The sequence below is a fragment of the Egretta garzetta genome, unplaced genomic scaffold (assembly GCF_000687185.1).
Source record: "Egretta garzetta isolate BGI_Z169 unplaced genomic scaffold, ASM68718v1 scaffold21, whole genome shotgun sequence".
Classification (NCBI taxonomy): domain Eukaryota; kingdom Metazoa; phylum Chordata; class Aves; order Pelecaniformes; family Ardeidae; genus Egretta; species Egretta garzetta.
In genome coordinates, this window is record NW_009258668.1 from 1,754,367 (window position 1) to 1,766,194 (window position 11,828).

Below are 11,828 nucleotides of genomic sequence, written 5' to 3' on the forward strand. Positions count from 1 at the left end.
CCAGGCAGGAGAAGGGAAAAAAAAAAAAAAAAAAACACAACACCAAAAAAACCCCAAAAACCTGCAGATTTTGGCCCAAACGAGTGCGGTCCAGCTAGCATCGCCATCGAGGCATCAGGGTGGCAGATTCCTGATAAACCATCAGGACAAGCACACAGAAAGCAGGAGCTGAGGCAACAGGTACCGTCAAATTATTGGCTACAAAGGTAGAAAACAGCCTGTGTTGCCAAAATGCATGAGTTGATGTCACCCCAGCCCGTAAGGACATCCGCAACGGCCAACCTGGTACTGGGAGAAGGCACCTTTGGGTGCCAGGCAGAGCTGCCACCCTGCAGCCACTCGTCCTTGCAGGGGCACCGAGGAGAAGCCGAGCGATGCTCAGAAGCGGGGTCCAAGTCTTTTTGCACGAGCAACATAGAGATTTTTATACAGACTCAGATCTAAACCATATTAACCCCAGAACCTCTCGCTTCAAGGACTTGCCTCAAAACCAAGAACCCTGGACCACAGCACCCGGTAACTCCGTGAATACCAACAACCCCAAAAGGCTGAACATAGCAGGGGGGCTGCGGGCTGGTAACCCACTGCCACCAACCCCGGGGAGCTCGTGTGACCTCCCCTCCCTCCCTCCCCGTGCCGGGGGGCCCCGCTGCGGAGGGCGAGGGCGTCCCTTTGTGCAGCGGGGTCTCGGGGTCGGCCACCGCCGGTGCGAGGACAAAGCGGGGCCGGGACAGGCGCGGGGGGCCGGTGCATCCCGGTGTCAGGCAGCAGATGGCCGTGGCTTTCAATGCTCGCCGCCCTCCAGCCCGCGGCCCGGGCGAGCATCTGCAGCCTCTGCCGTTTGCTCGCGGTGGCCTCTCCTCATAATAAGGCAGCAACCCCTCTCCCCCCCTGCCATCTGCTTCGGCGAGACAGACCTTTGTTCCCCGCCAGAATATATTGCTAATTAAAATGATGATCAGGAGCGCATGCTGAGCCTGTTTTGCTTTGCACGCGGGCAAGGTGAGCCTTTGCACCAATGCCGACAGCCCCCATTCCCCGCGTGCTTGCCCAGAGATCAGCTCCCTGGTCTGAGCAGCCAGAGCAGAGACCCTTGAGAGACAGCAAATCTCCGCACCCTGCTCTGCCCGTTGCCTTCAGCTGCAAAGCACCGGAGTCACGCCGATAACGCACTTTTGCGGGGAGCAAGCGCCATCCTGAGCTGTCATCTGCAGACCCCGGCTTTACAGGGCAGTCGCGCTTCGGGAGCCTCACGTTTGTACATCGAGGACCTGAAGGCAAAGAGCTTCAGCCTGACCCTCCCAGGAGGTATTGCCGTGCCATGCTGGAAACCACACAGAAGCAAACGCACGGATGCCTGGGGAGCGAGTGGCTTCAGCAGGCGCTGAAGGGACAGAGCTGGGATGTGGCAGTGGTTTCTACAACCTGCAAGTAGGAGGGACCCTTCCGGGAGCAGAGCCAGGGGGAAGGGGAGATGACAGATGCCCTACGCTGAGGTTTGGAAGACAGCATGGCCATTAAGAATGGCCACGTCTGGCTGTGCCGCCCAGGGGAACCCATGAGCCAAGGGGTGCTGCTGCCCTGCCACCAGCTTGGGCTTGGTACCCCACAGCCATCAAACCTGCTCCCCATCCCAAGCCTGCACCCCCAGTGCCCAGATCATCATCAGGTGTAAACACAAGGTGAAAAGGACGGGAAAGCAAGGTCATGGCATTTCCCACGCACACGGGGCCAGCTCTCAGCTGCCACAGGCTTGAAGAACCCAACAAGGCCCATCACCTGTATGACGAGTTTAGGACAAACAAGCTCGAGTGACAGCCAGAGATGCACAGCTTTCACCACCGCAAGCTTCCACATTGCATTTCTAGGGGCTTTCACGGCAGCAGCTCCATTAGCACCACATCCATGAAGCTGCTGGAGCCACTTGTTTCTCATCGCCCATTAGCAGCATCCATGGGGACAAACTCACACAGGTCAGGGGGAACCTCGGGATCCCCCCACCACCCTCTGCTCACAGCAGGGTCGACACTGAATTTGGCCCCAGCTGCTTGTGACTTTCTCCTGGAAAAGCCACCAGGGATGGAGGCAGCAGAGCCTCCCAGGGCAGCCGATCCCATGCACAGACCAGCTCTTCCAGCCTCTCCTCTCATGTTTACAGAGACAAGAAGGGGAAGGAAGCCTCTCAGACAGAGCCTGAGCCTTTTTAATTGGCACCGGTTGAAAGCAAGCACCAATTAAGCCACACTGCCCCAGTTCTCAGGCCAGCAAAACACCCTGGGCTGGAGGAAGGCTGGTGGAGCACGGGCAGCAGCGTGTTTATACACACAGCCGGAGAAACCTGAGCAAAGGCTGCTCGTTGTGCCGAGCCCCAAGAAGTCCACGCTTCAGGAGTCTCCAACACCGCCTAGCATTTCAGCCCCAGGACCCCCAACCATAGAATCGTCTAGGTTGGAAAAGACCTTTAAGATCATCAAGTCCAACCGTTAACAGAACACTGCCATCCCACCACTAAACCCTGTCCCTAAGCACCTCATCTACCCTTCTTTTAAATACCTCCAGGGATGGGGACTCGACACCTCATCTACCCTTCTTTTAAATACCTCCAGGGACCACCTCCCTGAGCAGCCCATTCCAGAGCCTGACAACCCTTTTGGGGAAGAAATTTTTCCTAATGTCCAACCTAAACCTGCCCTGGCGCAACTTCAGTTGCCTTCAAACAACTAATTTCCATGCACCCCAAGAGGATATTCTCTTAGAGATAAGACAGTAATGCTGATAAAGATGAAAAATGGGGATTTTACAACTTTATCCTGAGTCTCGCTCAAGTTGCAAGAGAATTTACCATCCCGCCCACCCCAAAAGGTGCAACAAGAGGTCCCACCAGGAGACTGATGCAGCCGACGGGGAGCACAGCACAGTCACGTACCAGTTGAGTTAATTAGCTGGCCTTGTTAACAGATCAGCCTTTTACACCTCCTTGGCAGCTAAAACAGAAGAGTAAGATCAGAGTGGCCCCTTCTATCGAGGGCATCGCTTCCCTGGGGGTCGCGAGCAGATTAACATTGGTTTCAAGGTCAGGGCAGCCCATGTGGCTGGCACCAGGAGGCAGATCAGCATCCCCGTGGTGGTGAGCAAAGGTTACTGGGAACAGGGTGAAGAAGCTGGCTCTGGCCAAAAAGATTTTCTTAGAGTTTTTAGATTTATTTTTAAGCTCAGCTGCTGTATCGGGTCAGGGTGAGATGGAGTTAACTTTCTTCATAGCAGCCCTCATAGCTTTGTATCGGTACCTAGAAAGGTGCCGATAACCCAGCGGTGGTTTGGGGACTGCCAAGCAGGGCTCGGAGCCTGACAACCCTTTCGGGGAAGAAATTTTTCCTAATGTCCAACCTAAACCTGCCCTGGCGCAACTTCAGTTGCCTTCAAACAACTAATTTCCATGCACCCCAAGAGGATATTCTCTTAGAGATAAGACAGTAATGCTGATAAAGATGAAAAATGGGGATTTTACAACTTTATCCTGAGTCTCGCTCAAGTTGCAAGAGAATTTACCATCCCGCCCACCCCAAAAGGTGCAACAAGAGGTCCCACCAGGAGACTGATGCAGCCGACGGGGAGCACAGCACAGTCACGTACCAGTTGAGTTAATTAGCTGGCCTTGTTAACAGATCAGCCTTTTACACCTCCTTGGCAGCTAAAACAGAAGAGTAAGATCAGAGTGGCCCCTTCTATCGAGGGCATCGCTTCCCTGGGGGTCGCGAGCAGATTAACATTGGTTTCAAGGTCAGGGCAGCCCATGTGGCTGGCACCAGGAGGCAGATCAGCATCCCCGTGGTGGTGAGCAAAGGTTACTGGGAACAGGGTGAAGAAGCTGGCTCTGGCCAAAAAGATTTTCTTAGAGTTTTTAGATTTATTTTTAAGCTCAGCTGCTGTATCGGGTCAGGGTGAGATGGAGTTAACTTTCTTCATAGCAGCCCTCATAGCTTTGTATCGGTACCTAGAAAGGTGCCGATAACCCAGCGGTGGTTTGGGGACTGCCAAGCAGGGCTCGCACAGCGTCAAGGCTGTGTCTCCAAAATTCCCTCCCCCACCACCGGTGGGCTGGGAGCGGACATAGCCAAGACCCCTGGCCCAAACCAACCAAAGGGATATTCCATACCTTATATCCGAGCCAACTTCATATATATATAAGCTAAGGGAAAGGAGGAGGAAAGTGGGGCATTTGGTTTTTTATGATGTGTTGTCTTCTGGAGCAGTACTGAAGCCCTGCTTCCCGGGAAGCAGCTGGACACTGCCTGCTAATGGGAAGTAGAGAATAAAATCTTGTTTTCCTTTTGCTACCACACACAGCCTTTGCTTTTTATTAAACTGCCTTTACCTTGACCCATGAGATGTTTTTTCTTTCCCATCTCATTTTCTCCCCGCCCGTCCTGCTGGGGGAGCGATCGCGCAGCTTGGTGGCACCTGGTGTCCAGCCAAGGCCAAACCATCACATAGCCACATAGGAATAAAACTACAAAACTTGGGAAGTGGAAATGTCTCCCTTGCTTCCCCACGCAGGGTTGGGCATTCCCCTACGTGGGTGGCTGCAGAGCGCCCCCCCCAACTCTAGGAAAGCACAAGCCAAGCCAGGAGCCAGAGGAGGGGTTGAAAGTGGCAGCATTTCTCCTTCCCATGGGAAGACTCCCACCGCGCTCCCGAACAGGCAACACCGAATTGACACCACTTGGCAAAGCGGGGCGGGCTGGAACGAGCCCCGCACCAGGGAAATGCCGCTGTGGTCGCATGCTGACGCACGCCAGCAAACCCAACCGCTCGTCACCTTTTGCTTTTCTGTTCTGGAGAAGCAAGAGGAGATCCTGGGGCTGAAAGCCCTGGCACAAAGAGAGCCACGAATTTTGATCACAGAACCATGGGGGGGGGAAAAAAAAAAAAAAAAAATCTGATTTTTAGGCAACCATAGACGGGGCAGGGGGGCTGCCAAGAGCCACGGCCAGCTTTTTCCTTTTGTGCAGGAGGACACAAGCTGTTTGCTGGGAAAATAAAATGCAGAGGAGTGACCAGAGAAGCTGGTGGCTCTGGATTTGGGGCACCATCCCAAGGCAGCTGCATGCTGCGGGGCTCTGCCGCTCCCCACCCCTCTGCCCCATCCCCTCTACCGAAGAGCGCTGGAGCCACAGCCGGGTTTTTGCAGATGAGCTGATAGATAAGGACGGTCTCCTCCTGCTCGCTTAGCTCCCGGCCTGCGCTTCGTTAGCGCCTGGGGACAGGCGAGGAGGGTGACCGTCGCCTTTGCTGGGACGACCCCAAGGACATCCAAACCACCTCAGGGGAGCAGTGGCATTTTGGGGGGTTCAGTCCACCCCGGTCCCTTGCCGCTCACCTCCTCGCAGCCGCTGGAGGCGATGTGCGGGGGATGCGCTTCCTCGCTCAGCGGCTCGATGACGGTCACCTCGGCAAAGTCCTCCACCGACTCCTGGAACTCCGGCAGGGACCGCCGACCGTAGCGTTTGCCACCTTTGATGTACTTGGGCTGGGCTTCTGGGGAAGAATCTGTGAAATTCAAGAACAGAGCACATCAGTAACGTGATTTTGGTAGCTCCGGCTCCCAGGTCACAGCACACAGGGCTGGTTTGGTTGCAGCATTCCGAGCACCAAATTGCCACCACCACCACCCCCATTCCCCTTGGGCAGGCACCAGCAGGCTGCTCCTTTCCAGGACCACTACCCTCACCGTGGCATCAGGCCCGACGGGTTGGAATTGGTCCAGCACCCAAAAAAAAAAAAAAAATAAAAGGCTGTCGCAAAGTGAAATCAGGGCTTCCCTACATCTTCCTCAGTCTCCCCCAGTTCCCAAATCAGGTTTGCTCAGTTAACAAGATGGGGGGGGAACCCCTCAACCTTGCAAATGCAGCCTCGGAAAGTCAATTAAGTCTCTCCTCCTTGCACTAATCTTCATTACCAGCGATGGGCAGGTTTAATTAGGGACAGCATAGCACTTGAGCAGCTCAAGTCTCCAGATTATGCAGACACCTGGGCAACTGCCACTGCTTTTGGGGGATTTAAATCACAGCTTGAATAAAAGCATAAAAACAACTGGGCGAGTGGAAAAATATTAGGCAAGTTTGGAGGGGAACGTCTCCCAGGGGCCGACACGAGCAGCTGATCCGGGCGCCGGCGGAGCAGGTCCCAGCTTGTGCCGTGCTACTAATGCCAACTGCAAGATCTAAATAAATAACCCTTCAGAGGCGTCCTCTAATTACGGGGGGCTCCGCTCGCATTCCCCAGCTCCAGCTTCCCACAGCAAGCTCCTGCCTTCGGGGACTGAATTATCCAGGAGCACTCACAGACGGGGATCAAAACAAAACAAAAAAAAAAAAAAAGCAAGCACATTTTGGGCTATTTTCAGTGAGAATCATCCAACGTCTGGAGCAGGGGGCAAATTAGACGGAGGGGCAAATTAACCAGGGATTCAATTAGGGAAAGGCTCTCCGCCACGCTTTGTTTCAGCGTTTGCTAACCTTACCAGCGAAACCCTCCCAGGACTCGATCATCTTTATTTTTCCACCGCTTGCAGCGTACCGAGACAGTGCCAAGAGCAGCAGCTTTTTAAAATTTTATTTGCAGAGCACTCCGGTACAAAATAAATGCAAGAGGGCAATACTAATAAGGAGCAGGGAAGCCATTCAATCCTTGACAAACGGTACACAGAAAGCAGCGGGTCTCTCAACCCCCTCCCACCCCCCCTCAAATTCCTCCTTGGATATTATTCCTTTAGATATGGAAGAAGGCTTCAAGCTTGTTAGAGGGAAAAAATATTCCGCAACTTAGCTATGCAATGAATTATAAAATACACAGGACCAGGAGTCCTTTGATTCCTCCAGCCTTGCACTCCATCCCTCCGTATTGCAGCTCTAGGGAACAAACCCGGCGCCCGTGTTTGAACAAGGCCATTTTAACAAGATTTGCTGCAGCTGGGACTCGCACATGAAAGTTGGGCGATGAAGTGCGCCGATAGAAAAATCGCAACGAGACAGGCTGATTAAGTAAGAGCCCGAGAACAAAAGCAAACCTTATCACTCCTATTAAAGCCTGCCCGGTGGTGAACAATCTCCATCGAGCAGCTCTCTCTGAAATGCTAATATTTGTGGCGACTCATTCACCCATTTATTTTCTCCTCGCCGTCTCCCCCGCCCTTGCAGAAGAAGGCTGGGGGGCTTTGGGTTTGGTTTTTTTTTTTTTAGTTTTTTTTTTTTTTTTTTCTTTTTTGAGAAATAATTTTTCCTCCTCTAAGACAGAAACGCACCTCCGCGCCCATCCGTCTTTGGAAAGATGTGCAAGGGGGGTGGTGGTGGGGAAATAATTTAGCAATAATGAAGCTATGGCTTAATTTCCTCCTGGATTTCCCAATGCTCAGAATAGTCCTGTTGCCACCCCCCACCCCCAGCAGCATATTTAACCACTGCTGCAGCTGAAAACCCAGCTGGATATGGCAACACAGGTGCCTTCATGCCATGCCACAGCAAGCAGGGGAATGGGAGCTTCTCCCCACTTCTCCGTTTTAAGCATTTGGAGGCTGGCAGCCGGATTCTCGCTCTCCTCTTTGGGCTGAGCACCTGGGTGGGCTTGTTTTTCCCTTCGCAGTTAAAAAATTATGGAGCCTGAGAACATCCCTGGGAGGGAAAGGTGGCCCTTCACAGCTTGAGAAGAGCAGAAAGTTTGGTCCTGCCTTGCAAAGCTCGACTTTGAAATAAGCTGTGCCCAGCCCAGCTACTGAGCTCAGACACCCCAAAAATCCCATTTCCAGAGCCAGGGTGCTTTCGTTAACACTGGGTTACAGCCCTTCCCCTGCAAGCCCTTGCGCACCCTCGTGCCGTTGGCTGCCGGGCACGTGGTGCTGAACAAATCCCTCGGGTTACGGGGCCACAGGCACCGCGCCAGCATAAGGGACCGCATCCTGCAGCCCCATCCCTGAGAGCATGGCCCCGTCTCCTCTGAAGGATGCCCTGCGCACCATCGTCTCCGGGTGTGCATGCATCCCTCCCGCACCCCCAGCATCCTCCAAGCCCCTCCGCCCTCCTGCTTTCCCAACCCAACCCCCCTGCACAGCAGCCTGTGCGCCCTCGATGCTCCCACCATCCCTGGGATTTAGGGAAAGCTGAGCACGCATGCCAGCAAAAAAAGCAGCAACCCGTGCTCCCCGCACACAGAAAGTGCGCTGATGAACCCAAATGAGCTTCTCATTTCCAGCCAAAACTGCTGAGGAAGGATGGAAAGAGCTGCTCGATCCACAGGCGCTTTCAAAGGCGCAGGAGGAAAAAGGAGGGAGATGTCAAAAAAAAAAAAAAAAAAAAAAAAAAAGAAATCAATGCTTCCCATGAGATGGATGCACACGAGCTGGCCCCATGGGCTGTTTATCCCCAACACCATAAAATACAGCCCTGTATCGAACACCGAGGGGAGGCTGCTCCAGCCTGGCCGCTGGTCCCCCCTCCTGCAACCAGCGGCAAGGCGAGATGCTGCTCCCTGCAGACCCTCACCACCGCATGGCTGAGAAACCACCCAGAAAGGGGGAAAATAAAGAAAATAGGTCGAACCCTTCCTGCTTCCCTACAGCAAGGCGCAGGCTTAGTAAAACACACACGCCGGGGCTGGTGCCTAATTAGACACCGGGGTCTGATCTGCCCCTGGGCTGGGAGCAGGAGCCACCAGGAGAGCAAGCCCCTCTGCTTGGGGGGGCTTGTGGCCCCCCAAATGCCCCTCGAAAAAAAACCAAACCAAAACCACAACTAAATCTGCATTTCACAAGAACCCCCCCCTCCCTGATTTAAGCGCTGCAGACAGAAGCCATCGCTTCCCCAGCTCGCTCCCCGTCCGTCTGTCTCAGCACTTAAATGTCTCCATGGTTAGAGATTTACACTTGATGTTCTGCCTTTCTGCGCTAGATAAGTCATTTCAAAATCCTACTCTGCCCTCAGACGCTGGGGAGGAGGGGGGGGGCTCCCCTTGGCAGCGAGCAGCATTTTCCTGGGCCCAGCATCAAAGGCATCGAGCGCAGACAAAAGGGGGTTTAGAGGAGGAAGACCCTCGCCCCACGAGCCTGTCATTTAGAGGCAAAATTAATTTACTTGCTGCTTAAGATTTGGAAGGGAGGGATCCTCTTTGCGGCAGCAGGCAGCCTACTGCTGGGCAAAGCACATCGCAGCTGGGATCTGCTAAATCCTAATCCCCCACCACACCAGGTACCGCCTAAACTCCTCCGAGTCCCCGTTTCGCACTTTGGGCTCAGCAACCAAGGCAGAGAAGAGCGGCAGCAGGATCACAGCGGCCCCAAACCAAGGCATTTTGGCCCAGAGGCATTGCCTGTGCCTAAATCACCCCCATCCCGAGGGTGGCACCAGTTTTATACCCATCCCCATCTGGGTCTCCTCGCAGAGCCAGACCTTCGCAGCCTTCCCTCCGCAGGTGGGGGTCCTGCAAGGGCACCATCCCCTTTGGGATGGCAACTCTGTTCTCATGTTGGGAAGGAAAAAAAAAAACCCACCAAAAAAACCCAAACAAACCCACCCAACAGCCCCTCGTGACCACACAGAGGATGGCATCAAGCTGCTCCTTAATTTGTCCTGGGTGTTCCCGTAATCCTGCGCTCCACCCTGGTAATCCCTCCCTATCTGGGCTTCCAATGCACAGAGCTGACTTTATTTGCCGTAATGGGGAGGAAAAGATCCTGATTTTTTAATTTTTTTCCCCCCTAAACACCCACATAACTGATCTTTTTTCTCCCCCTTCTCCCTTAAATCTATTTTATTGTCCCCCGACACCCCCTCACTGCCACGGTGACCCATGGACAAAGAGCATCGGCAGCAGCGCCCCCCCAGCCCAGGTCCCACAGGGCTCCCAACAGCCACAGGCTCAGCCCCCAGCCCGGCATCAGCATCTCTCCAGAGCACCAAACCCCAGTAATTCGGGCTGCAATTTATCCGCACGCGCCCCCTTTGCTGGGCAGCTCTGCAAAGGCTCCCAGTGCTGCTGGCTGGGGGTAACGGGGTCTCCCCACCGTCACGCTCCTGCATGCAGGAGCTAAAAAATAACCAAAGATAAGCACTATTTTAAGTCACATTCAGACCTCTTTCTGCTTTTCTCGCAAACCCCATTCCTCTGCCCAGCCACGCCACTTCCCGGCAGAGCTGGGGTTTTCCCCGTCAGCCGATGCTCCGCTTCGCCGCTGGGTCTGTGTCCCCACACCAGGGGACTTGCTACCCAGGCAAAGTGCCCGCAGCCTGCCAGAACCATCCTCCCTGCCAGTCTGCCCTTTGGAAAGGGAATTTACTTTCTTTGCCAAGAAAAAAAAATAAAAAAAAAAAAATATCAGCTGCTCACTGCAAGCCTGAGCGCCTCTCCCACGTGCTGCTCCCCACCCCCAAAATGGGGAAAACCCTGCCAGCCACTTCTGCAGGAACTGCTTTTGCATCCCACAGGGGTTTTTGTTCCTTGTCCCCAGCCTGTGGGTCCTGCTGTGACCCCAGGGGCTGCTCTGTCACCCATGGGCTCCTTCTGCCTGGCTGCACCCATGGGGACGGGGATGCTGTGCCCTGCCAGGAGCCCTCGGCCGCTGGCGGGGGGCTGCCGGGGAGCAGCTGGTTTGGAGAGGGAAGGCACAAGCCCTCCGGCTGCTCGCAGACACGAGGGACTTTCCCATCACCCGAGTCCCCGGGTAAAACCCCAGCATCAAGGCACACAGCCACCGCCCTGCAGAGCAAACTCTCCAGATGCTGCAAGCAGCCTTAAAATCTGTGCGGGGTTCCCTTCCCCCCCCATTAAATTCTCATTTAAATGATACAGTTTGGAGCCCTTAACTCAATTTTTCCCAAGCCCGGGGCGGGCTCTAACACCAGCATTTCCACAGTCACTGACAGTTTGACACCGACAGCACGAAGCGGCTTGTTCTCCAGATCTCGAGTTTGATCTAAATTAAAAGAAGCAAAGACTTTGGCGTTAACCGACCTGTCAAAACGCATTAAAAATAAATGCCTCCCAGGCCTGCCGGGCGCAGGCTCCCTACCTGCACCGCGCGCCCTTTGATTACCTGCCATGCAAAACCCAGTGACAAACATGTCCCCAAGGAGGGCTCTCCGGTTCCCACACAGCCACCCTCCTGCATTTGTAATTCCCCCTGCGATAACCCCAAATTTAGCCTTTTCTAGACAATTTACTTATATTTAAATCAAGCCAGAGCTTCTCAGCCATACAATTCCCCAATAAATACAGAGGGCTGGGTTAGTTCTGGCTGGCCCAGGCTGCCTCCCGCTCCCTCCCAGCTCCGCTCCGAGGGGCTGGAAGGGATCGCAGCAGACCCGACCCCTCGCCGGGCACCGACAAGGCTCCCCCCTCGCTCCCGAGCACCCACTGACCTGGGGGAAAAGCACGTTAAGGGATGCCGGGTGCAAGAGCTGCCATCGCCCATCTCCCTCGAAGCACTAAGAGCTTTGGAAATGAGGAGTGGGAACAAAAAAAAAAAAACAAAAAAACAACAAAAAAAAATCCATTGATTGCATCTCTTGGGCCCTGTGGTTTTTACAGCCTGTTTTAGGTAGAAAGTTGTCATTTTGGTGACTGGCTGTGCTCTTGAGCACAGGATGCTCCAGCTAAGACTGATGCTCCAGGGGAGGAAACCCAGAGCTCTCCTCTCCCCCCTTGCTAAGCTGTTTTCTCCTCTGGGGATTTCACACCCCTGATGCTCCAAAGGCAGGATTAGGGATTTACATACAGGTGTGACACCGGGCAGACCTCAGCCCCCCCGCTCCAGCTGGAGCTGCAGGGGCTCAGCCCTC

At 54.2% G+C, this 11,828-nt stretch overlaps 1 protein-coding gene across 2 annotated transcripts in view; it reads right to left on the minus strand.

Annotated features, from left to right (window-relative positions):
• The window catches only part of NIN (ninein), a 67,756-nt gene that overhangs the window by 39,897 nt on the left and 16,031 nt on the right, over positions 1 to 11,828 (minus strand). For both annotated transcript variants that reach the window (XM_009648631.1, XM_035888424.1), the window contains exon 3: positions 5,381 to 5,550. In XM_009648631.1, coding sequence (XP_009646926.1) covers positions 5,381 to 5,550 — 170 coding nt within the window. The remainder of the gene's footprint in view (positions 1 to 5,380; positions 5,551 to 11,828) is intronic.